The sequence below is a fragment of the Ovis aries genome, chromosome X (genome assembly GCF_016772045.2).
Source record: "Ovis aries strain OAR_USU_Benz2616 breed Rambouillet chromosome X, ARS-UI_Ramb_v3.0, whole genome shotgun sequence".
Taxonomy (NCBI): Eukaryota; Metazoa; Chordata; class Mammalia; order Artiodactyla; family Bovidae; genus Ovis; species Ovis aries.
The window spans coordinates 134,398,498-134,425,822 of NC_056080.1; the positions used below are offsets into that span (position 1 = coordinate 134,398,498).

The 27,325-nt window shown below is 41.4% G+C and overlaps 1 protein-coding gene across 3 annotated transcripts in view; it reads left to right on the forward strand.

Moving 5' to 3' along the window:
• The first annotated feature begins 516 nt into the window (after window positions 1–516).
• The window catches only part of PCDH19 (protocadherin 19), a 129,313-nt gene continuing 102,504 nt past the window's right edge, over window positions 517–27,325 (forward strand). For 2 of the 3 annotated variants that reach the window (XM_042241774.1, XM_027963080.2), the window contains exons 1-2: window positions 517–2,691; window positions 6,294–6,621. In XM_042241774.1, the coding sequence (XP_042097708.1) occupies window positions 545–2,691; window positions 6,294–6,621 (2,475 nt within the window). In that variant the 5' untranslated portion in view covers window positions 517–544. Of the gene's footprint in view, window positions 2,692–5,477; window positions 5,619–6,293; window positions 6,622–27,325 lie in introns of all 3 variants that reach the window. The other variant, XM_042241775.1, reaches the window with a different exon arrangement.

Below are 27,325 nucleotides of genomic sequence, written 5' to 3' on the forward strand. Positions count from 1 at the left end.
GCCAGGGGCACTGGGGGTAGATCCTCGCGCATGCCAGGTGCACAGACAGCGTGCTCACCAGCCCCAGTGCCGGCGTGCCGCGGCGGGTCGGGCAGGGCCTGAGAGGCTGTACCCGCACTGCACTCCCCGCCTTCGCCTCCAGTGCGGTCCGGACTCAGCAGCGCGTCGATCCGGCTTCTCAGACGCGGTTCCGCCCGCAGCCCTGCGCCGCTTCGGCCAGTCGCGCCGGGCTAACTTTGAAGGGGGAAAACTGAATAGCCGGGCTGGAGGGAGGGGGCTCGGGGCCGCACGGCGCTCCCTCGGCCCCTCGGAGCCCCCGGGCCCCGCGAGAGCCCCCGCCGGGTCCGCCACAACTTCAACATTGGAGCCGGCGCGGGTTTCCCCCCCGCGCCGCCGGGCCGCCCTGGGCGGGACTCCTCCCGCGGCCTCCGGGGCCCCGGGGCGCGCGCAACAGGCGTCCCGAGTCGGCGGGAAGCTGGAGCGCCGGCGGCGTCGGTCTCGGAGGGGTGTGGAGAGGCGAGGCCAGGCAGAGCCCCGCGCAGCCATGGAGTCACTCCTGCTGCCGGTGCTGCTGCTGTTGGCTGTGCTATGGACACAGGCGGCCGCCCTCATTAACCTCAAGTATTCGGTAGAAGAGGAACAGCGCGCCGGGACAGTGATCGCCAACGTGGCCAAGGACGCGCGCGAGGCGGGCTTCGCACTGGACCCACGGCAGGCCTCTGCCTTCCGTGTGGTGTCCAACTCGGCTCCGCACCTGGTGGACATCAACCCCAGCTCGGGCTTGTTGGTCACCAAGCAGAAGATCGACCGTGACCTGCTCTGCCGCCAGAGCCCCAAGTGCATCATCTCGCTCGAGGTCATGTCCAGCTCAATGGAGATTTGCGTGATTAAGGTGGAGATCAAGGACCTTAATGACAACGCTCCCAGCTTCCCGGCGGCACAGATTGAGTTGGAGATCTCGGAGGCGGCCAGCCCAGGCACGCGCATCCCGCTGGACAGCGCTTATGATCCGGACTCGGGCAGTTTCGGGGTGCAGACCTATGAGCTGACTCCGAACGAGCTATTTGGCCTGGAGATCAAGACCCGCGGCGACGGCTCGCGCTTCGCCGAACTCGTGGTGGAGAAGAGTCTAGATCGCGAGACGCAGTCGCACTACAGCTTTCGCATCACTGCGCTCGACGGCGGCGACCCGCCGCACCTGGGCACTGTTGGCCTCAGTATCAAAGTGACCGACTCCAATGACAACAACCCGGTGTTTGGAGAGTCCACCTATTCAGTGAGCGTGCCAGAGAACTCACCTCCCAACACTCCCGTCATCCGTCTCAACGCTACAGACCCAGACGAAGGCACCAATGGCCAGGTGGTCTACTCATTTTACGGCTACGTCAATGACCGCACTAGAGAGCTCTTCCAGATCGACCCGCACAGCGGCCTGGTCACCGTCACCGGTGCCCTAGACTATGAAGAAGGCCACGTTTATGAACTGGATGTGCAGGCCAAGGACCTGGGGCCCAACTCCATCCCGGCACACTGCAAGGTCACCGTCAGCGTTCTGGACACCAACGACAACCCGCCGGTCATCAACCTGCTGTCGGTAAACAGCGAGCTGGTGGAGGTGAGCGAGAGCGCCCCCCCGGGCTACGTGATTGCACTGGTGCGGGTGTCTGATCGAGATTCTGGCCTCAATGGGCGCGTGCAGTGCCGTTTGCTGGGCAACGTGCCCTTTCGGCTGCAGGAGTATGAGAGCTTCTCCACTATCCTGGTGGACGGACGCCTGGACCGCGAGCAGCATGACCAGTACAACCTCACCATCCAGGCGCGCGACGGCGGCGTGCCCATGCTGCAGAGTGCCAAGTCCTTTACCGTGCGCATCACAGACGAGAACGACAACCACCCGCACTTCTCTAAGCCCTACTATCAGGTCATTGTGCAGGAAAACAACACACCCGGTGCCTATCTGCTCTCGGTGTCGGCACGAGACCCCGACCTGGGTCTCAATGGCAGTGTTTCCTATCAGATCGTGCCGTCACAGGTGCGAGACATGCCTGTCTTCACGTATGTCTCCATCAACCCCAACTCGGGTGATATCTATGCGCTGCGATCCTTCAACCATGAGCAGACCAAGGCATTTGAATTCAAGGTGCTGGCCAAGGACGGCGGCTTGCCCTCGCTGCAGAGCAATGCCACTGTTCGAGTCATCATCCTCGACGTCAATGACAATACCCCAGTCATCACCGCCCCGCCGCTAATCAACGGCACCGCGGAAGTCTACATCCCCCGCAACTCAGGCATAGGCTACCTGGTGACCGTTGTCAAAGCAGATGACTACGACGAGGGAGAGAATGGCCGGGTCACCTATGACATGACAGAGGGCGACCGCGGTTTCTTTGAAATAGACCAGATCAATGGCGAAGTCAGAACCACTCGCACCTTCAGCGAGAGCTCCAAGGCTTCCTATGAGCTTATTGTGGTGGCCCACGACCACGGCAAGACGTCTCTTTCCGCCTCTGCGCTCGTCCTAATCTACCTGTCCCCTGCTCTCGACGCCCAAGAGTCGATGGGCTCGGTGAACTTGTCTCTGATTTTCATTATCGCCCTGGGCTCCATTGCTGGCATCCTCTTTGTCACTATGATCTTCGTGGCGATCAAGTGCAAGAGAGACAACAAAGAGATCCGGACCTACAACTGCAGGTAGAGCCAACTTTTTCTTTCTTTCCCTCTTTGTCTTGGGTGAATAAGGTGTATCTGTGTCTCTGTGTGAAAATCCCAATGCTTTTGTTTCCTATTTAAATGCATGCATCCTACTTACAGCAGCTTCTTTTGCGGGGGAAGGGGAATTTGTGTTAGCCCCAGCTGATCAATTCTTTTGATCTGACAATTTGCTGGAAGACAACCGTTTACTGTTCGAATGGATTCTGTCACATAATGATGATGAGCAGAAAAGCAATTATCATTTTAAAATTTGCACAGCTGTCTCCATGAAGTTATGGCCGGAAAAAATTTAATGGGAAAGAGAGATTTTGAGAGAGAGAGAGAGACTTGAGAGAAAGGTTGATTTTTGGCAAAACCTTGAAGTAACACAACTTGATTTGGGGGCTGTAGAGTTTTGGGGACAAGTACTGAAAGGAAAGGGAGCGCTGGCAGCTGCCCTGTCCTGTGCAGAGAGAAACTCTGAAGAGAGCCTGTGAGTGGAATCTTAGGAAACCTTAGAGTGGGAGGAAGAGAGAACAGGAGTATGTGGGGAAGCAGGTGATGAGAGTTTTTTAGTGTGTCCTTGGCTTGTTTTGTATCCAGTCCTCAAGCATCTTGCTATGTGAAGTGAAATTCTAGCAGTCATCTATATGTTTTCAAATATCTGGTTGTTGGGTAGACACCAAACGTCCCAATGAGGGACAGGACTTTTGCACCAGATCTGTCACTAAAAATAGCAATTTTCTGGAGTTGATGGCTCTTTCCTCTAATATGGAACTCTGTTGTGGTACTAAGAGCTGGTCCCTACCAGTGGATGTCACTATGAGCTATTTTGTTACAGTTTCCCTTGCAATGTGTGCAGGGTATATGTGTGGTATGAGTGAGAGAGAGATGGGTGGGGGAGGGAGGATGGGGGAGGGGAAGGTGAAGAGAGAGAAAGGCGGAAGAAATTTGGAAACTGGAATAACACATAGTCATTAAAAAAAAAAAAAGGTTTCCTGGTCAGCACTTTGGAGGGTCTTGCTGACCCTCCTTACAATATCCAATGTAGGATAATACATGGAATTTTTTTTTCCAGCAGTGTCTCATCGAAACGGTTGAAACAAAAAAAGTTGTTTCTTTAGTTTGCTGATAATGAATGATGCTGCTATTTCCAATGAAGGTGTGTGTGTGTGTGCTTTCAACACACCTACACATCCAGTGTGTCTTTTGTGCCATCTGTGCTTGCATGTTAACCAGTCAAAATATGTTCCTGTAGGTCTGATTTGTATTTGACACCAACTGAAATGCACACTTCTGTGAATCAGAGCCCCCTGAATATGTAACAGTCATGCAATTATTGTTTCCCTTTTACTATTCTCTGCGTTACACAAGTTAGTAGACAAATGCTAACCACACATGAATACCAATCAGGTACCATAAAAGAGCAGCTGCAATGCCTCATAAATGCTTTAATCCTGTTACTAGTGAAATGGCCATGACTTTTCTTTCCTTCAGCTCCGAGTCATTTCAGATGGGAGAAATGGAAATTAATATTGCTCTTACCTTTGAAACCTCTGACTGCCAGTGGCAATTTTTATAGGAGAAAAATGTGGGGTCTACAAACTTTTATTTATATGGAGATAATGATAGAGGGGACTCTTTTAAAGCCATTTCCTCAGCATAAAGTAAACGCATAAGACCCTTTCTTGATGAAAAAGAAATCAGCTTGAAATAAAGATATTGAAAGCTGTGCCACCTCTTGGTGATGTATGACTTGAAGTGAGAGCTCATTCTGAGAGCTTGCCAGGGAGATCATTAAACAGGGAGGAGAGCGTTTGAATTGGTGGGAGGGGGGTGGCAATCTTAGTGCTCTCCAGCTTCACTCATATGTGTATTTTGTAAAGAGCTCTGTTCCCTGCACTGGTTTGGGATTAATGAAGTACAGTTTAATTAAATATTTGATCAATACAGAAAGGGGTCGCAATGAATGCTTCAGCTGAATAATTGGACTGGGCATTGCCAAACTTACCCATCATGGATAAATGAAATGATTAGAACTATCCATTGATTTTAAACAGACTAGAAAAGAAAATCAAGCCCAGTCCTGGGGTCTTTGGGATTCTCTCTGCTCCCAAGCCCTGGTAGCATCAGCTCGCCCTCTCTGCAAGTCTGCCTGAGCACAGAGTGTAAGGGTGAGGCTGATATGACTGCACAGGTGCGGGAAGATCCTGGGGACAGAGCAAGAATGGGCCTCTGGCGATATGCAATCTTCCCATCTGCTCAGACTTTTCAGAAACGTAAAGTTCAAGAGCTTCTCTTTCCAGGTATTAAGCAGAGGTTTCTTGTTCTCAGCCTCTGCAGAGCCTCTTCCTGAAATGAATTCATTTATGAGACTTGTGAGATGATCTATCTGCACTTGCTGCTTGAATTGGGCTCCCTTTTTGTACTCACACAATTAGCTTTGTCGAGTGAGAATACAGGCACAATCTTTTCCCTTGTAAACATAACCCTGTATTATTTATTAACCCAATTGTTTTCCTGATTATTGCTCAGAAATTGAGTTTACAGACAGTAAGCTGAATCATTATATGCAAAGTAATAAATGACTTTGAGAATCTGGCTACATTTAAATGTATTTTTGGGGACAACTCTCTTAATGCTTGGTGTCTTTGGTGCACATTGCTGGGTCTCTGTCAGTGTTAATTAAATTGAGCTCTTTATGTTCCAGTTGCAGCACAGCTGCTTGTAGGTACACCTGAATCGAGAAGGATGCTGAATGCACTAACCTTTAAATTCCTTTGCAGTAATTGTTTAACCATCACTTGTCTCCTCGGCTGTTTTATAAAAGGACAAAACAGCAAGTGTCTGCATTGCATCTCGGTTTCTCCCATTAGCGAGGAGCAAGACAAAAAGGCTGAGGAGAAAGTGAGCCTAAGGGGAAAGAGGTAAAAAGGCTTTTCCCCCTCATTCAAATGGGTTTGGCTATCAGATTTCTCGAGGAGACGCGAGGGTGGGGTGGGGAGTTGAAGGGAGCAGGGCTAGGGCAGGGGGAAGGAGGGTGTGGAGGAGAGGAGCTGAGGATTTGTCAAAGAAAAGGGTCTGACTGCTCCAGTCGAAAACTGATCAGGTCAATCATCAAGGAACCTGACTTGAGGTTGTTTGTCACATGGCAGGTGCCTGGAGGAACTGGAAAGGGGATTAGGTTTTATTTCCTTCCTGTCATCTTCTGATAAATTACGACTTGCTGCTTATTTCACCCAGGAGTTCCTTTGGGTTCCAGGGAAGCTCCAGACTTGAGCATTTTCATGCTTTCTCTCCCATAGGCTCAACTTCCCCTGTCCCCACACCCTTGTTAAATGGCCACTCACAAGGAGAAATTCCAAATCCAAACTTTTGAGGAGGAAGGGGTAGCGAGAGGTTACTACTTAATGTAAAAACTTTATGGCCCTCAGCTTGTTTTCGCATGTAAAAAGCACAGGGAGAAACCCGATGATGCGATGTGCCAGAATAAGAAGCTGGAGCAGAGATGGGGTGCAACCCTCTGGGGTGCTTGATGTTTATGAACTGATGCATGGTTTGGGAGGGCGTTAGCGATACATGCTGCCTTTTCTATCACATAGAATCGCTGAGTACTCCTATGGTCATCAAAAGAAATCAAGCAAGAAGAAAAAAATCAGTAAGAATGACATCCGCCTGGTACCCCGGGATGTGGAGGAGACAGACAAGATGAATGTTGTCAGTTGCTCCTCCCTGACCTCCTCTCTCAACTATTTCGACTACCACCAGCAGACCCTTCCTCTGGGCTGCCGCCGCTCTGAGAGCACTTTCCTGAACGTGGAGAACCAGAATACCCGCAATACCAGCGCCAACCACATCTACCATCACTCTTTCAACAGCCAGGGCCCCCAGCAACCAGACCTGATCATCAATGGCATGCCTCTGCCCGAGGTGAGTGTAGCTAAGCGCCTCTGTGAGGTCCTCCTTGGCCTCTATCCCCTGCTGCTCCCCTGATTCCATTATCCTCTATGGTGACACATTCCCTGGCAGGGGTGGGGAGAACTTCTCTGCCTATGCCCATTTCTGAAGTCAAGGTTTGCTACCTGTGCTTCTCAGGGCAAAGTGTAACCCAATATATATTATTATTATTATTTTGAATTTATATTGGAGGCTATTTTAATTGGAGGCTAATTAATTTACATTACTGTAGGGGCTTTTTTTTTGCCATACAGTGACATGAATCAGCCATGGGTGTACATGTGTTCCCCATCCTGAACTCCTTCCCACTTCCCTCCCCATCCCATCCCTCAGGGTCATCCCAGCGCACCAGCCCTGAGCATCTTGTCTCATGAGTTGAACCTGGATTGGTGATCTGTTTCACATATGAAAATATACATAGTTCAATGCTATTCTCTCAAATCATCCCACCCTCACCTTCTCCCACAGAGTCCAAAAGGCTGTTCTTTACATCTGTGTCTCTTTTGCTGTCTCGCATGTAGGGTCATCATTACCATCTTTCTAAATTCCATATATATGCTTTAATATACTGTATTTGTGTTTTTCTTTCTGGCTTACTTCACTCTGTATAATAGGCTCCAGTTTCATCCACCTCATTAGAACTGATTCAAATGTATTCTTTTTAATAGCTGAGTAATATTTCAATGTGTATATGTACCACAGCTTTCTTATCCATTCGTCCGCCAGTGGACATCCAGGTTGCTTACATGTCCTGGCTATTGTAAACAGGGCTGTGATGAACACTGGGGTACACGTGTCTCTTTCAGTTCTGGGTTCCTCGGTGTGTATGCCCAGCAGCGGGATTGCTGGGTCGTATGGTAGTTCTATTTCCAGTTTTTTAAGGAATCTCCACACTATTCTCCATAGTGGCTGTACTAGTTTGCATTCCCACCAAGAGTGTAAGAGGGTTCCCTTTTCTCCACACCCTCTCCAGCATTTATTTTTGTAGACTTTTTGATAGCAGCCATTCTGACCAGTGTGAGGTGGTACCTCATTGTGGTTTTGATTTGCATTTCTCTGATAATGAGTGATGTTTAGCATCTTCTCCTGTGTTTGTTAGCCATCTGTATGTCTTCTTTGGAGAAATGTCTGTGTAGTTCTTTGGCCCATTTTTTGATTGATAACCCAATATATTGGTCCTTTGTAGGGATAGATGTTGGGAGTGGGAGCTTAAGGTCTGAGCCTTTGGAATACCTGTCTGGCAGTCTAGTAAGATATGAATTCTACTACCTGTTGCAAATACAGCATGCTTGCCAGCCTGTGGTACCTGTATGCCAGCTAAAGTGGCTAAGTAATAATCAACAAGTAGTCTTAAAGGTAGATGAACCCTAGAATGCTTGAGGGTCAGTTTCCTAGTGTAAGAGTGATTCAGCCTCCTAAAGCCTACTTTTGCTTTTTGTTTGGTCATATACATACTTCAGAGAAGGCAATGGCACCCCACTCCAGTAATCTTGCCTGGAAAATCCCATGGACAGAGGGCCTGGTAGGCTGCAGTCCATGGGTTTGCTCAGAGTTGGACAGGACTGAGGGACTTCACTTTCACTTTTCACTTTCATGCACTGGAGAAGGAAATGGCAACCCACTCCAGTGTTCTTGCCTGGAGAATCCCAGGGCCAGGGGAGCCTGGTTTGCTGCCGTCTATGGGGTTGCACAGAGTCAGATGTGACTGAAGCGACTTAGCAGCAGTAGCAGCATACATGCTTAGCTGTGGTTATGGATGGGCTGGTTAAAGGGAGGCAAACAAAAAGAAAGTAAAAAAGTCACTTTGTTATTGCTTAATAGTTCTTATGGTGACATTTGACAAATGAGGATGTAGAAATTTTCACGAATAATTAAAATTTCAGAATTAACTAAGCATTTGTATTAGCTCTGTTTCTCTTTACCCGGAATGAATGTTTTCAAATGGAAGTATTTTTTTACACAGTATGTGCTCTGATGTTTGCTGGCTCTTGAAATATTTCAGGATAGTAGGGTAGTAATATGGATGATGGTGAGTTGGTGGCTGGGTGGAAGGCTATAAATAACAGTTTTTAAGTTAATTTCATTTTTCCTTGAATTGCTTAAGTCCCTCTTTGGTTGGAAATTTGATGCGCTTGGAGGCATATGCCCTCTTCCAGGCCACAAATGAAAGGAATACTATATACTCGGAGAGCACTTCACAACTGTTGTCTTCTGTGATTCTTACAATCAGGTATTTTTATTGTCCTTCAGTAGATGATGAAATGGAGCTCCAGAGATGATAAGGGACTTGTTGAGACTCACAGAGCATAGATATTGAGAGAGAGAGAGACGACCACATTTCAGGACTCTATAACTCTGGAGAGTGCAGTGCTATTTCAGTGACACCTTCCACACTTTTCCTGGCTCAGAAATAATTTAGCCAGACATACCTGGGCTGGGATGCATAGAAAATGGCCTCACAGTATCTATATCAATTTCGTAGGGCAAAGTGTTTTAGGACCACTTTTATCGACTGTTTTTCCTAGTTCCTGAAAAATATTTCTTATCAGTAATGAGGCCAAAAAGCAGTGCTTCTTAATGAAAAATGGATCTTCTTCTGGCAATAGAAACTCCAATATTGTCAGTCCATACATCTATAAATAAGGATTTACTGAAAATCCAGTATTATGCTAGGTAGGCTCAGTTATAATTATGAATGTCAGTGAATACTTACTAGGGACTAGACCATAGAGTTTGTAGAAAACTACTCGTGGACAACCAAGAGTTCAGCAATAGAGACGGAAAGGTAGTACAATGTAGTGGAATCAGATAGACCATGATTTTGAATCTGAAAGACATGTCCTGCTATGGACTACCTCTGAGTCTCTGTTTCTTCGTCTACAAAATGGATACATCTGTCATGCAAGGTTGATCCAAGGAATAATATGACGTTATATAATGTAAGGTGTCTGAGACAGAGGTGCCCCCTGAATCATAGATCTGTTCACCAGATGATAATTGAAGAGTGACTACTGTAATGGCTTGTACACTTGAGTGTGACTCCATAGACACAACCAAAGAGGAATTTAGGCTGGTGTCTGTGTAAAGAAGGCCTACAATGTGGTTTGGTTAGAGTATTCATATTGGACTTTTAAACAAAGGAGGTAAAAGATGCCAAGGTAATGGACTCAGGTGCTGACTGATGTTGCTTGTGGAGATGGACAAAAGGATTGAATCCTGAGGGCTTGGTGACTGTGCAGTCATTTCAAGATAATAGAGAAGTGTAAGCCTGGGTAACATAAGCCTGGGATGCTTCGAGGGGGCAGGAGATATTTGGCTATGTCTGCATGGTTGACCTAAGATCTTGGTGTTCTTTCTGAGATTCTCCTGTGGGTAAAATGAAACCAAATATTGCTTCAGTTGTTTAGAAAAGCCATTGAAAATTTGAATTCTAATCCCATCTCTTACTCACAAAACCAGATGTTTTCTTAGTTAACAAAATCATACAGATCTATTATCTAGGGCTATTCAGGGCCAACACAGCATATATTAGGCACAGCGAGGTTAAGTATGTGTTTCTAACATGTAGTCCTGGAGAGTTCATTCGACAAACCCATTCAGAAAGGGGAGAGAGCCACTCATAGCATAGCATGAATCAAGTCGTTTAACCTTTGTCTATCACAAAGTCCTACATGGGGAAATTGACACTTCTTCTTTTCTCTCCATAACAGAGACTGTTGAACATGGACTTAGTAGAATACTTAGGTTCAGTGAAATCTATAGAAGACAAGGATGGCTGATTCATACAGTTAACTAATATTTGTTGTCTAGTCTTTGTATAGGTTCTCCTATAGGCATCCAGTGTTAGGGAAATGAAAAAGATGTTCTCTGATCTCAAAGAATGAACATTGTAATGGAAGAGATGAAAAAATAGGTGACTTGTGGTATGGAGTGATAAATGCTACTTTCAGATACAATGGGATATTACTAGGACAATAATATCCTAATATATTTCCTACATTATATTTTCCTAGTTAATTAATTATTAATTAATCCACCCAAGAAACCAACAGTTATTAAGCTATTATAGCACAGAGTGATGAATGCTATGATGTGGTATTTAAAAGATTCATTAGAAATTTCTGTATTAAATCTTATTATGTCATATCCATTTTTCTGTATGTTATTTTGTTAAATCATTTTATATTTGTTCATTAACAACCTGGGAGCATTTATTGCACACTTAGAACATGTCAGACCCTGTACAGCTTGCCAAGGATACAAAAATAAAAACACTCGATCCTTGACCCCAGGGAGCTTACAGGGAGACAGGCAAGTAAACAGCTCGTTTCAATTCAGGAGAACATCTCTTTCCTGAGCATATGTTATATTCTTACTTGTCAGACTGGAACCAAAGGTCACTACACATTAGGTTCCTTTGCTGAGCAACTTTGTAAACTCACTCACCTCATTAGCTTCAGAGTCAGTTACAAACCTTACTGGCAATGGCATTAGAGAGGAGTGAGAACAGCTCTTCTCACAACTCTCCATCATACTTTGACGTTTATCATCATGGAATAAACCAAATCAGTAAGCATAGTTTGAGTGTCCACTGTGTGCTCAACTGTGTGGTATGTATGTGTTAGTCGCTCAGTCGTGCCCGACTCTTTGCGACCCCATAGACTGCAGTCCACCAGGTTCCTCTGTCCATGAGGTTTTCCAGGCAAGGATACTGGAGTGGGTTGCCATTTCCTTCTCCAGGGGATCTTCCCAACCCAGGGATCGAATACGGGTCTCCTGCACTGCAGGCAAATTCTTTACCGACTGAGCTATAAGGAAATATAAGATGTAGCATCTGCCCTCAGAGGTCATAGTCTGATTGGGGAGCTATTTAAGTTGAGTCCCTACATGAGTTCCTTGTAAGCAAAAGAAAGGGTTTGTAACCTGCAGAAACTTTGCCAGCCTCCTTAGTGCTCTCCTGCTCCTCCTCCCCTGGCAGCCCTGCCATCATTTAGATTTAGATTGACTGTTGAGTTCTTAAGGGTTGGTGCTGATGTGAGAGTAACTTTGGCATCAGTGTGCAGACCTAGTCACATCTGAACATTGTTGACTCTAGAAACCGAAGGGAATGTGACTTTAAATGAAGTTAGGTAGGTAAAGGCAGAGGGGATGGAGCATCAAAACATTCAATATGACAAAGTCAAATTTAAAAAATGCCTCACCAAAAAGAATGGATGTTTGACTGTTTCACCCCTCCAGAAGGCAGGAAAAAGTCCACCCAAGTCTGCGTTACCAGCAGAAGGAATGAGTTGGATTGGAACTCAGCCTTTAGAATTACAGAGACCGTCTCGCACAGGTCATTTCCCTCTCCTCTGATGTTGGTCAGGAAATCATTTGTGTGGATTTTGTGGTTATGTATGCAAATTTGAGGAGGGAACGTGGAGGATGCTTTTGCTGTTTACAGAAGACTTCTGTAGAATTAGTGATGTCACGTATCTCTTGAATATTTTAAATTGAAGGTGAGATTTGCGTTCTTTGGCATTTTGGTTTATTTAGTCCATACTTAGAGTATATATAAGAGAGTTTGTGTGTGTGTGTGTGTGTGTATGTATGGGTGTTTGGAGTTGGGGGAGAGTAAAGAAAGGGGGAAAGAGGTTGAAAACATAGAGAATGGAGAAGAGAGAATGTAGTTTTGTCAGATTGCTATGATTTTCCTAAAATTATTCCAATATTTTGACACTTCAGTATGGCAAATAACTTTCCTTCCACTCTTATGGAATGGGGCATGCCTCCCGGATACCTCTGTAGGCTACAAAGTATTACTGTTTTGTACTGCATTCCTGCATTACTCTTCATCACCCAGCCCATAGTCACTGTTGGAGGATGAAAACGAAACTCATTTCTTCTGCTGGTTTGATCTCTCCTTGCCTTCAGGAGGGGTGAAGTAGCCAAGCATCCAGTCTCTTTGGTGAGACATTTTTTAACCTGAATTTTTTTTTTTCAATATTGAATGTTTCGGAGCTTAAAATTCTAAGCCAGTGATAGTGGGCAAGAGCTTCCAGAATTCTACTCATAGGGTACATAGGGCTATAGATTTTGGTTTAACTCAATCTTGAGCCCTTTTTTAATTTTTCCTCCTTTAACTAGCTAACTGTAGCATCTTTGATGTGAGACATTCTCACGGTGTGTGTGTGGTCTGCTGTGGTCACTCACAGAGAATTTTCATAAGTAGTAGTGTAGTATTAAGAGCAGTGGACGAGTTTGCAGGACCAGGATGTATGTAGCAGACCAAATTGAATGCTTCTAATTATCCTACTGAAAGCCTCAGCGCATGGTAACTTAGCTCAAATAATGAAACTAAAACATCCGTTATGCTTTGAAGAAAAATAAGAAGGAAATAGCTCAGCATGTTTTGTTTCCTCAAAACAGTTTTAAAGTTAGGGATCTGCAGTGCTTTGAGTGGAACTCTGAGCTAAGGAGGTAGAAAAGCAGCCCCAAACTTATCAGATGTCAGATTAAGAAGTCTCTAGAAAATTAATAGGTATGATGAGACTGGTTTGGATCGCAAGGTAATGACACAAATCACCACCTCCAATTTAAACAAACCGACAAACCCTTCAGTGAGCAATTTTATTGTACTTTCCTCGTTTTGAGCCATCTGAGTCTTATCCCTAAGAGTTGAAAGTACCCCCTCAGGCTGCAGAAGGAAGCGATGGAAAACAGTGCAGCCCACATCTTCTCAAAGCTCACTCCAGTTTTCTGAAAAAATATCAAAGGCTCCACTCTGAACTGAGAGACACTCTAGGGCCACCCGCTGCCTACATTGCATCTCATTGGTCTGTTTCACATCTAGCCCAGGCAGTGCATTTCCCAGAGGGGATCCGCTTGCAAGATGTGTCCCAGAATAAACTGTTCCTCTGTCGTCTCCATGCAACTGCCACAGAACTGAGTTAGTTTACACTAGTATTTGCTAATTTATTATTATCATTCCTTATTGGCAATTAACTGGTTACCTTAGAGATCACCTCTCTCCCCATACACCTTCACTAAAGTTGAGCTCAGCCAGAGCACTTGCTAATGATCCTGAGATTTCTCTCCCTAGGGGACTGGAGGCAGGACATTTTCCATAGTGGGCTCTGAGACTTTGGAATTCCTCTTATCAGAGGACCACTTGTTTTGGGTCCCAGTAGCCCCACCTGGGTTTTTCTCTCAGTCAGATTTCTAAGGCGAGAGGAGCTGCAGACCTCTCCCTCCTTAACTTTGCCGTAGTCTTTGCGGTGGCTTTAGTATATCATGCTCCGAGGCTGAAGCTATGGGGTGGGGGGATTGCTTATTAGGAATTGGAAGACTGAAAGAGGATCAAGTCACCTCCTGGCAAAGCTGGAGTCTTTCAATTATCATGCTGCAGTGGATCTAAGGCGTCTGCTTGAAGTTTGAGATGTTTACCCCTCTGTATGTGTATCTCAGCTTCCAGGGCTTAGGGGAGGTCAAGCTTGGCTGGATCAAGTGTCTCAGATGTGAGTAAATGAAGCCATTTGTACAAGAGGCATGTGTATGAGAGGCAGGAGGTTGACTCTGGAGCGGCCATTTTCCCCCACTGAGAGGAGGCTTGATTTCTTGATGTGTGACTGGCTGGCCTTTAATGTGAGCCTCATTTACTTTGAACAATTGGGAAACTTGAAGTGAAAATCCCAGAGGATCAGTTGTTTGTAGAGGAAAATGCTCTTCAAGTTACATTTCCTCTTTGGCTGTTGTGTAGTTATGAGTAGTCTCTGAGTGGGCTGCATGGTGAGGGTCAGTCTGCTTCCAGTGGGTATACACTGGTGGCCAGTGCCTCTCTGTGTTCAGCACCCCCTGCCTCCAGCCTGCTAGGGAACCAGGAGGAAAGTACTGCAGCTTGAAGCTGGAGAACAGCTCTGCCAGCTCTCGGAACTTGGGCTTCCATGAGGAAATCTCATTTGCTATTATTCAGCATCATTCAGGATTGTGCGTCAGCATATTGGTTAGGACCACACAGCTCCACAGCACTCCTGGAAGAGGTGTCAGAAAGGACCAGTGTTTCTACCCATCATGAAAATGGAGTTGCAGAGAAGGCAAGTGACTTACCCAGACACACATCATTTAGGGCCAAATTGGACTCCATTTTGCTTGATAGCAGTTCCTCTGTTGCAGTTTCCAAGTACTTTCTGTCACATAACAGAAAACTTGATTGGACTCCACAGCAAGACCTGCGGCTGTACCTTTGGCTGGTAGTTGGATTCCTAAAAAGTTGTCCAGTGGCAAAGTACTTGTTTTGGAAATTAGACCCCACGTTAATCATAGTGATGGCATTCCTATCAAAACCCTGTGCTGGAGTCTTTCATAAAGGAAAGACCACTTGCGTAATGTGAATAATCAACTTCTTACTGATTTCCTTTGTAAGTCTGCATTTTTCACGTCTTGTTTGCTTAATGTGCAATTCCTCACACTGGTTAAGATTTACAAGGCTTTTGAAAAATGTAAGATCTAAAATATATGGTGTCCAGAGAAGACAGATAATATTGGTCAGATTTAACAAATGTTAACATTTATATTTGCTCTAGATTTTTTAAAAAAATAAATAAAAGTTTACAGCTGTCCTCTTCCCATCCTATTCCTCTCTCTCCATTCATTCCTTGCAACTCTGAAAATGGAAGAAGAGAAACCCACTAGGAATATTTTTGGTGCTCTTTTGCCTTGGCTTCCTGAGCTCACTTCTGAAAGGGAGGGCTCTCATTGTTTTGCTCCAGGTCCTGAAAGCTTCCAAAGTCAATATTGGTTTCCTGGATTGAGTAGAGCCTGGGAATTACTTTGGAAAATGAAAAGGCGATCTTAAACTTTCTTTAAATTCAGCCTTTGGGGAGGGATAAAATTACTTTTTGAGAAGAAAAAAAAGAGAGAGAGAGTAAATTGACAGATGTCACAAGCAGTTATCTCGAGTTTTGAGCAGACCACTTGGTATTGAAGCAGGCAAGAAGTTTGGTGTGAAGTCTGCATTCTCCTTGAGCTCAGTGTCCACGGCCTAGCACTGGGGCTTCTTCATGTCAGATGCTTAAGCGCTGCAGTGGCGTGCACAGTCTCTGGATGCTCCATTAAGTCTCTAAGTGCCAGGGTGGCCAGTTTCTAGTTGCTCCCACCGGGCCCCATCTGGCCACTGTTCTGTGGCAAGCTGCTTTCCCTCACTGCCACCAGCACCGGTCTTGGCAGTCTCTGCTTTTTGGATTATTTTTGCTCGTAAATTTGATTTTCAGAGCATGAAGGGCACTTCGTCTCAGATTGTATAGTCTGCTCTTCTGAACAAAATGGATTCCCTGTGTAAGCTGATGGGAAGATACGTTCAATCAAAAGGTCAGACTCTTCCTTTAGGGAAGTGTGTGTGTGTGTGTGTGTCTGTGTGAGAGAGAGAGAGAGAGAGAGCAAGAGAGAGAGAGTGACTGAGAAAGAGAGAGCGAGGGAACATATCTGCTATCTCACCCACTTATTCTTCCTCTGAGGTGACAGAGCCTTTGTGAGCTGGCCTGATTGTACACGTCTATGATCTTAGGTTCTCAGAGGCCACCTTCCCAATCTTTGACACTCTACTGGTTATCTCCCTGAGGAAATGCTTATAAGCCTCATCACAGAGGGGTGTGATCCCTCAAATGTGAGACTAGAGCACCCAAATTTGATATAGCCCAGGGACAGATCTCCTGGACACTATTTTTAATTGAGAGCTCTGAGTAGGAAGCAGCCGAATAACCATTGCTGTACATACAGTGAAGTTTAAGAAAACCTTATAGGGAATCTCATTTCTTTGGAAATTATTTTCTGAGGCTCAGTTTCTTTTTGTCTTTTTAGGCATAATTCTGTTTAAAGTCTTCCTCTTTAATTCACTTGGCTCAGGAAAATCTGAGCTGGCTATGTGTACAGGGACTTTGCTGCAAAACCATATCTTTTCTAAGTGGGACATATGAGTGGGGAGAATAGATCAGACTACATTCCCAGTGGTTGACTTAACCTTTAAGCAACTTAAAAAAAATTGGTGGCAGTGAAAAAGATAATCTTCCTGCAGTGTAGGAGACTTGGGTTCAAATCCTGGGTAAGGAAGATCCCCTGGAGAAGGAAATGGCAACCCACTCCAGAATTCTTGTCTGGGAAATCCCATGAACAGAGGAGCTTGGCTATAGTTCATGGGGTTGCAGAATCGGACACAACTGAGCTACTAACACACACACGCAAACACACACACACACACACACACACACACACACACAGATGCCTATAATCTAGCATCCATGTTTGAAACTTGACGTGGTTTAGGGTTGCAAAGCTCTGGAAATGCAGGGACAAACAGAAGCATCTGGCTATAGGTAGTGTCAAACGACTTGCTGGAAGAATGATTCCCTTCTTTGTGCTGCCAGGCACAGAGGCCATAGTGAGGACACAGGTTCGCCATACTCAGAACACTGGCATGGACTCTGATCTCACCATCCTGATCATTTCTTTAATTAGTGCATTTCCATTTTCTCAAGTATAGACTTTTGAGTGAAAGAGTATGCTAATGGCAACATTTGTTCCTAAGAGCTTAGGGGAGAGAACATGATGGCCTTAGTATTAAATAATGAATTTTTTATAGGGAGATTTTGCCTAATATTTTAATTGCAAAACAATTGATGATAGTTATGGCTCCTTAGAAACAAATCTCAAATACTACTTAAGAAACACCAATTTTCTTGTGGTTTGTGAGCCCGCTAATGGAATGCATGTTCTTACACCTCTAGGTCACTCTTTCTAATTTTGTCTTTACTAGTAATTCTTTAGAAATGGAAAAAAGGCACATGTTTTGTTGCAGCAAGAAATACAATAAGGAAAAATGCATCAAGTGGAGAGATAGTTAAACTGCTTTTGTACAAACTCTATGTTGTGTAATGGCATGATAGAGCAAAATCTTATAAAACTGATAGACATCTGATCATCTAGCACCCTCAAGAAGTGATCTTGGAAGGTGGAGAAAAAAAGTCCGGAACTGCAAAGGTTTGTTGCTGTGCGTGGTGTTGTATTTGGAGACATGGCATCAAAAAATGTGTGTGACACTTGCAATACCCTGCTTTCCTCCCTCTCTGAGCTTAGCCAACGCTATTGGGACAGTTATCCGTAATGTGTGTGTCAGCCCCTAGTCACTGTTTTCCCAAAGATAGTCTAGAAGCCTGCAATTATGTAATAGGGGAGGAGGTCACTAGCAAAACATGAAAAAATTAAAAACCTCATAAAAGATGAGCTTTAGTTTATTGAAATCTATTACTACGAAATAAGTGAGACTCTAAGACACTGAAAATTCTGAAAAATCCAAACAGATGCCAAATGACACCAACCCTGAAATGAATGTCTGAGGGGACTGTGTCAGGAGAGCGCCAAGTTCTCCTGTAGCTCTGGGTGTGATTTTGAATTCTGCAGCATTGGTTTGAGGGCTTCATGAAGGGCTTGAGTCCTTGCGATGGCCATGGCTGCTCTGTAGGTGGTATTGAGACTGAGGGCCTTAACTATGACAGGTGACACAAGACACACAGCCCTTTAGTTTTTACATGAGGGCAAGATGTTCTGTCTAATGTGAGTCATATGTATATCAAAACTTCGTAGCCTCCCTAGTCAGATGGGTCTCCTTGTTCAATGTGAGTTCTGTCATAAAGGAAACAGTGAGTACCCTAACTTTGCTTCAGTTGGTCTGTATCTGTTCTAAGGATGAGTAGAAGATACATTTCTCTTGCCTGGCAAGCTAGACCTTTGAGAAGAACACAAATTCACTTAAGTATAAATTATGTTGATTATCACACTACCAAAAGGTTCACAGAGCTGTATGTCACCAAGACCTCCTTTTTAAGTTTGGTATTCTTGAGAACTGTTTTGTATATCATGATAAATTATCTAACCTTTCATACTGTCAAAGGCCAACGTTATGGAAATAAGCAGCTTTTTATTCCATTCTAAGGTTAGTCTAACTGAATTATGCAACTTCTAATGCAATTGCTTGAAGCTTCTACTTTGAAAGTTTTCTCATTTTAATACCTTGCAAGAGAGATAAATATTTTTTAGCTACTGTTTATGCTCAACAATATATTTTCCTGATCGTCATTCTTTTTGGGGCATTTGTTGGCACAAGAGGCAGTTCACCATGGCTTTGCTCACTTTGCTGTTTGATATAGACAGTCAGCAAAGAGCTGAAATTCAATAAAAACATGTATTTTTGTTGTTGTTGTTTTTAATTTCAGGCCATAGGCAGATAACTGAGCCTTATAGAATCAATACACATGGGGGCACTTGAGGTTTTGCTTGAGAGCCAAAAATGAGGTAGAGTTTCTTTTAAAGCAGATTTGATTCCAGAATTATTAAACCCAATGCATCTTGGAGGCTGGTGGATTGCATTCAGTAGGATTTGGGGCACTACCTGTAACAAAGCAATCTATTTCTTTCAGAAAGTAAACTGTTATTTCAGGGGAAGGAGAGATCAGTAGGAGAGCTATTGGAAAGCTCTGTTTTAGTTTTAAGCTCCCTGAAGAATATTTTTCAGGGGCTTCTTGAAGGCAGGGCCAGTTCTATGCAATTGCTTCTGTACAGTGTCAAGTGTTACTATGTTTTGTTACTCATGAGTTTATACAGTTTCTGTGGTGGTTATTGTGCCCTGATTTAAAGGGTATTCATTCTAGGTAAAGCTTGGCCCTCTGTGTGGATTGCTTCCAGACTTTAGTGAATGGACTTACTGTTTAGTTAGTTAGACTTTTTTCAAGAGAATATGTTGGCTTAAAAATATTCACCCATTCATCCATCCACCAAATATTTGTATATCATCCTTTATTGACCAGCATGTATTCAGCCCTGAGGGATAAAGGAAGTAGAAGCAGTACTTACCCTTATAGCTTATATTGTCATTGAGGAGGCATAATGCGAACTTAAACACATTTTAAAAATTAATGGGGAAACTAAGGATTATTCACTAAGTGATGCCATATAATTGATTAACAATTTAAAAAGTTTTTATTTCTCACTATATGACAAATTCGACATGGATTAGAGAGTCAAAACTTAAAGATGAGAGTTCAAATAATAAAATTATTAGAAGAAAACATAAGTATTCACCTACTCTTGAAATTGTGAAGAACTTCAAAAGCATTAAAAAGTAGTGGAAATGAGCACAAACAAAAATACCAGCAGCTCTGACTACATAAAATTTTAAAATATCTATATTACCCAGATATCAAAAGGTAAACAAAAAATAAAACATGAATCAGAAAAATATTTTCAATTTACATTCCAAACAACCTATATTTATTACTCCAACAAATACTTATAAAGTTCTTACTGTGTGCTCGTTACTATTCAAAGTGCTGGAGATACAATAGTGAACAAAACAAGGTCCCTTTCCCCACTAAGTTTATATTTTTATGGGTACAGACAAACAATAAACAAATAAATATATAATTTGTTAGGCTGTGATATGGAAAAAAAATAAGGAAGGGTAAAGTGCACATGTTCTACCAGGAATGAGTGTTCTCTAGGAAGGTCAGGGAAGACATCTTGGATAAGGGGACATTTAAACAATGCCCTTAAAATATAAAGAGCTCTTACAAATCAATAAGACAAATACTACAATGTAACAATTATAAAAAGAACATAAATAGGTTATTCATAAAGAAGTTGTACTAATTTCCAGTAGATATGAAGATATTTCAATCTTAATAACCAATAATTGCAATGAAATGACATTATCAACTTTTAATTAAAAACACTACATATACTTATTAAAAAGTCAAGCAATACAAGAGTGTATAAAATAGAATTGAAGTTTTCACAACTCTCTTCTCACCAATCCACATTACCTCAGGGAAACCATAGACAATAATTTGATGAACAAGATGTCATTTTTTACTTATCAAATTCAGGAAAGATATTAAAAAATATATTCAGCATTGGCAAGTTTGTGGTTATCACACATGGAGTATAATTGATAGAATTAAAATTAATGTAGTCTTTCTTGGAGAAGGAAATGGCAGCCCACCTCAGTGTTCTTGCCTGAGAAATCCCACAGGCAGAGGAGCCTGGCAGGCCACAGTTCATGAAGCCACAAGAGTCAGACATGACTTAGCGACTAAACCACCACTAAATATATAATGTTTCTTCTTCTAGAAGTTATCCTAAGGAAGTAATTTTAGATTTACTTAGAAATTTATGTTCAAGGGTATTAATTTCAACATAGTTTGCAGGGATAAAATATAGGAAATATCCCAAATATCATCAATGTGTGAATGACTAAATATGGTACATATATTGCTAGAATAATATGAAGCCTCTAAAATAATATTTTGAGGAATATTTAGTGACACAGGAAAATGCTTATTTTATACATTAATTGAAAAAGATCAGTAGGCAAAACAGCATCAGTTCAGTTCAGTTCAGTCACTCAGTCGTGTCCGACTCTTTGTGACCCCATGAATCGCAGCACGCCAGGCCTCCCTGTCCATCACCATCTCCCAGAGTTCACTCAGACTCACCTCCATAGAGTCCGTGATGCCATCCAGCCATCTCATCCTCTGTCGTCCCCTTCTCCTCCTGCCCCCAATCCCTCCCAGCATCAGAGTCTTTTCCAATGAGTCAACTCTTCGCATGAGGTGGCCAAAGTACTGGAGTCTCAGCTTTAGCATCATTCCTTCCAAAGAAATCCCAGGGTTGATGTCCTTCAGAGTGGACTGGTTGGATCTCCTTGCAGTCCAAGGGACTCTCAAGAGTCTTCTCCAACACCACAGTTCAAAGGCATCAATTCTTCGGCGCTCAGCCTTCTTCACAGTCCAACTCTCACATCCATACATGACCATAGGAAAAACCATAGCCTTGACTAGACGGACCTTAGTTGGCAAAGTAATGTCTCTGCTTTTGAATATGCTATCTAGGTTGGTCATAACTTTTCTTCCAAGGAGTAAGCGTCTTTTAATTTCATGGCTGCAGTCACCATCACCATGGCTGCAGTGATTTTGCAGCCCCAAAAAACAAAGTCTGACACTGTTTCCACTGTTTCCCCATCTATTTCCCATGAAGTGATGGGACCAGATGCTATGATCTTAGTTTTCTGAATGTTAAGCTTTAAGCCAACTTTTTCACTCTCCTCTTTTACTTTCATTAAGAGGCTTTTTAGCTCCTCTTCACTTTCTGCCATAAGGGTGGTGTCATCTGAGGTGATTGATATTTCTCCAGGCAATCTTGATTCCAGCAAAACAGCATATATAGATTGATTCCAGTCGTTTAAAGAGATGTTTGCAGAGGAAAAAACCCCTGGAGGGTAAATTGCTAAAGTGTTAATAGCTATCTAAGATGGAGGAAATCAGTTGATTTTTACTTTTTTACTTAAAAAATGCTTTTCTAATTTCCCAATTTTTGTACATGGAATGTGTACTATCTTTGACATTAGAGAAGAATTATTTTAATAAGTTAATCACTATACTACACTGGAGAAGCAAATGGCAACCCACTCCAGTATTCTTGCCTGGAGAATCCCATGGACAGAGGAGCCTGGCAGGCTACAGTCCACAGGGTCACAAGAGTTAGACACGAATTAGCGAGTAAACCACCATCACCACTATACTACCCAGTAAATATTAAAGAATAAAGAGGTGGTGTAAACAGAACTGTAAGTTATTATGTGGAGGGACAGATCAATTATACTCTTCATTTTCATTTTTCAGTGAGATCATACCTTCTGAATATTTCTTCTTTTTCCTTTTTTTGAGATCTCTCTAAGATGATAACAGGTATAAAGGTTTACATTTAAAAATAACCCTTTTCTTTACAGTTTACCTTTTAAGTGTGAGAAATTATGTTATGAAAAATATTTTTTCCTCCTTCATTCTTCTTGCCCATATGCATACTCTTGCAAACGTAGATTTCACCAGTGTTAGACATCTGGTTCACAAATTTTATTTTTAGAATGAGAGGTTTTGAAATAGTAACATTTAACTTTAATCTGTACAGATTTTTAATACTATAAAAATTATATAAGCCTTTTCTAAGGGCCAGTTTTCGCAAAATATATTTTTCCAGTGCCCTTTCCAGGACCAAAAAGCCAATTTGAGGGAGAACATTTTTATACTCCTCAGTATTTGGTTTCGTGCTTGGGCTTCTTGGCTCTGAGGCATAAGATAGCCTTTACAATTTGGAACAATGAAAAGGAGGGAGTTAATGAGTTGGCAGTCATACAGATACTCAAAGTTTAAAATTTCGTCTTGACTAAATGCATTGTTTTTTTTTTTTTTTCCCAAGTGGAATAAGTTCAATCCTTTTTTAAAAAAGGCACATTTATTTGATTGCCTCTTCATCTAGTAGCCTAACTTTAAACAGCATAAATACAACAAAACCCATTATCCACTTTTTCAATGACGACTTGTAAACTTCTCACACACTGAGTACTGTCTTAGATGTAAAATGACTCTTCAGTAGCCCTGGGTAGATATCAGAACTAGATATCGTAAAGGAAATTCTCATTACAAACAAACAAACAAACAGATGTTTCACACCCGCCTCCCCCCCGCCACCATAGCTAATAGATGAGGATGTCATCTGTACAATGCCATCCTGATTGTAGATGAAGTGTTTGCCTTTTACGGGAAAACATCTGTGACCTAATTCTATAGTTTGTCCCTTGGATAAATGGAGACTATGGACTTCAGTAGGACTGTATTTCTTATATGTGCAGTCATTTGACTAGATCAGTTTTGATTCAAATTGCATGTTATAATTTCATGGTATAATATGGAGTATTTGATAGAAATAAATAGCTTTCATTTTTTTTTTGAGTGTAGTCACAGGAAGAAGGGACTAAATATTAAGAACAATTAAAGGAAACACCATTACCTTCCTCCTGACCCCTCTCTTTTCTTAGATCTTTAATGAAAATGTCCTCATTTAAAGAAATACTGAGAAGGCTTGAAACTTGATTATGAAAAGATCCACATTTCCCTTCATATGGCTTAAAGATGAGATTGTTTGGATCAGAAAAGACTTCCCAAGAAATTAAAATATTTAATTAATTTTAAGCCAGGATTTGAAAGAAGTTAATGTCATAAAGCAGAGTGTTCTAGATGAAAAAATCAAATGTAATACTATATAAATTCATATCACCACTAAAGTAAGTATAAATCTCCAGAAGGTGATAAGAAGATTGAGAGCAAGGAATTTCATTTACTGAATTCTGATCCTATAGGCGCTTGCCAGTCAGTGGGGTTTGGTGCTAGATGTAAAGAAGGCCCTGCTAAACACATGCTGCTGTCAAGTGTGTGTGAAGGTCTGATTTTGATCTTACCTACAGGCGTGGATAGCTCTAAAGACCTTGAAGTTCTCCCTACCTTCCACTTGCCATAGCTGTTTTTTGCCCAGGACCCAAGAACATAATTGATTAGACTTTGTGGCTGAAAAGTTCTTGTTTACCAGTGCTTTTATGAGAGACACTGAGCCATCTAGGGAGTTATAGACACACAAAAGCCCCCTTCAATAAATGGTAATCTCAAATGTGTTATATCTTCAAAGACACATCTGCAATTGTTCTGAGTGAATGTAGTATACTATCTGACTTTCACTTAACAATTATTAAGAAACCTACTCCTCTCAGGGGAATGGTAGGCTGAGTTCTAATGTCCTTTTTTTTTTTTTGGTCTGCACCATAGGGCTTGCAGGATCTTAGTTCCCCAACCAGGGACCCATCCCCTGCAGTGCAAGTTCAAAGTCCTAACCACTGGACAACCAGGGAATTCCCCTTAGTGTTTTCTTTATTGTTGTTCTTATTGGTTACTCATTATAAAATTAATCCATTTTCATTGTGAAGACTATGGAGAAGAACAGAAATATTTGAGGAAGTTGGAATATCATCCATAATTCCACTACTCAGGAGCAGCCACCACCAACTTTCTGTTCAGTGTCCAATACAAAATAAATGCTTAATAAAAGTTAGTGAATTAATGAAAAAAACTTCTGCATTTTTACTGTTTGAAGATTAGAATCACTTTAGTTGAGATCATTCTGTTTCTTTTCACATCTTTACATGATATCATAAGAGTTTTTTCTATGTCATTAGAAAACATAAGCAAGATACTTTTTTAGTTGTGGAATTGTATTCTGTTCTGTAGATAGGATTAGTTAACAACCTTACTGTAGTCTTTTAAGTTATTTAAATTTTTGTTGTATTATAAAAAACACTATGATAGATATCCTTATATATAAATCTGATTGTAATCTCTGATTATTTCCTTAGAATAAATTCCCTAAAGTGAAGTTGTTTTATCTGAAGGCTTATACTTTTTAGGACTTTTGATATATGTATCTCCTAGAAAAGTGCCAATGTACAGTCCCACCAATGGTGTATAAGAACCCATTTCACTGTACTCATAAAGCATTAGTATAAAATATCATCACCAATTTGATGAAGCCATGGGGAAACAGGAAGTCTCATACATTGTTGAGTGTATAAATTGTTACCAGTCCTTGGAGGACAACTTGACAACTTTCTTCAAAATTGCAAAGGATATATTTTGACCCAGCAATTATGTTTTTAGGGTATTCATTCCATAGATACACTTGACAATGTGCAAAATTATGTAAATACAAGATTATTCATTAATATCTCATTTGATATAGCAAAAATTAAAATAACACATATGTTGAGCAATATAACTTTTTCAAAAATGAATGTTTTATACAGCGTTATTAAAAGACATATAACATATATTGTTAATTAAATGAAAGGAAGATTCCTTAAGATGTATAAGCACACTATCATTTGTAAAAAAGGAGAAAGAAAGAAAATATACATTTTATTGTTTTATATATGCACAAATTGTATGAAATGAAAAACAAAATTAATTAGAATGGATACTTTTTGGGAAACTGGCAAATGAGAAGATAGGGCACAAGAATGGGAGGGAAAATGATTAGTTCTGTAGATGAAAATTGGTATATTTTTAGTTTAAATTTGTGTTTCTTTGATTTTTTGAAAAAAAATTCATATCATTTATTGCAAAGGTTTTGTTTTTCTCAGTGCATTGTATGACTTTTAATTCTGTTTATGCTTTTTTATTTACAGTGTTTTGGAATCATTATATATAAAAGTATATCAGTCTTTTATTCTGTGATATCATTTGTTACTTTAAGCTATGAAACTTTCTCCCAACAGAGATATTTTATATATATATGTGTATATATTAATATATACAGTCATCTCTTGGTATCTGTGGGAGATTGTTTCTGTGGATGCTCAAGTCTCTTATATAAAATGTCATAGTATTCGCATATAACCTGTACATCTACACATATACTTTAAATCACCTCTGGATTACTTAAAATACCTAATACAAGTAAATGCTATGTAGATAGTTGACAACATGTGGCAAATTCAAAGTTTGCTTTTTGGAACTTTCTGGAATTTTTTTGAATATTTTTTATTTGTGGTTGGTTGAGTTTGCATGCATGTATATATCACATTTTCCCAGTAGTCTTCTGAATTCACTTTTCTTTACATTTTAAATTCATTAGAAATTTATTGTGGCATATGGTTGGAGGTGACTGTAAACATTTTTCTAAATGGTTAGTTGGTTGACTTTGTATCATTTATTGTTTATTTCTCCTCCTTCCCCACTGCTTTCTGGTACTTCTCAAAAACATTATATATTAAGTTTTTACATATACTAGTACTTTCCTGTGTTGTTCATTTTTTTCTATTGATCTTTGTCTACTTTTCTACTAATACCACACTGATTTAATCAGATACTTTATAGCGATTTTAGTAAATAATAGCATTGTTTCCCCTTATTTATCTTTTTAAATAAAATTTTTGTTTTTCTGTAATTTTTCAGATACACTTTGGAATCTTGTTAAGTGTAAAAATAATTATGTTGATATTTTGTTTGGAAAATGTCAACTGATAAGTCCATTTAGGAAGAATTGACATGCATATATTGTCAGTATCTTTCCATTTAGTCATGCTTCTTTCATTCTGTTATCATCATTAAATGTATATAATTCTCCTTGTTAACCTTATTTTCAACTATTTTATCATTTTGCTGTTATTTTGAGTGGGCTCTTTACCCCATTATGTTTTCTGGTAGAGTGTGTAAGAGAGGTCTTGACATTTGCAGCTATATTTTGTATGTAGCTATTTGTTTTTCTTAGACATGGTTTCAGTTGGGTGGTTGGGAAACAAAAAGACAGGACTTGGACTTACACATCTAGGCATAGAATAGTCAGGAGAGTGGTAAGTGCTTGGATTCTGGATGCAGACTACTAGAATTCTAATGAAGCTAGTCTTTAGCAGGTGACTTTAAGTGAAGTTATTAATATTCTCTGAGCCTCAACTTTCTTATTTGAAAATGAAAATAATACAACCCACTTCATAGATTCTTGTGAACATTTAATGTGAGTATTCAAGTACCTGGCACACAGTAAGCCTTCCACAAATACTAAGTAGCTGTTATTATCATCTCTTTATGCCTAAGAAGACATCTAATTTGTACTTCTCCATCTGGGAGGAGGCAATAAGATTCTCATGTCCCCTAACCATGTACTGTAGAGGGCAACACAACCCAGTTTTGAAATGAAGGAAATTTTCCCTTTGCCTCTATTTAATTATTACAAATAAATTCCACCCTATCATATGTTTTTGCTTTTAGTTACA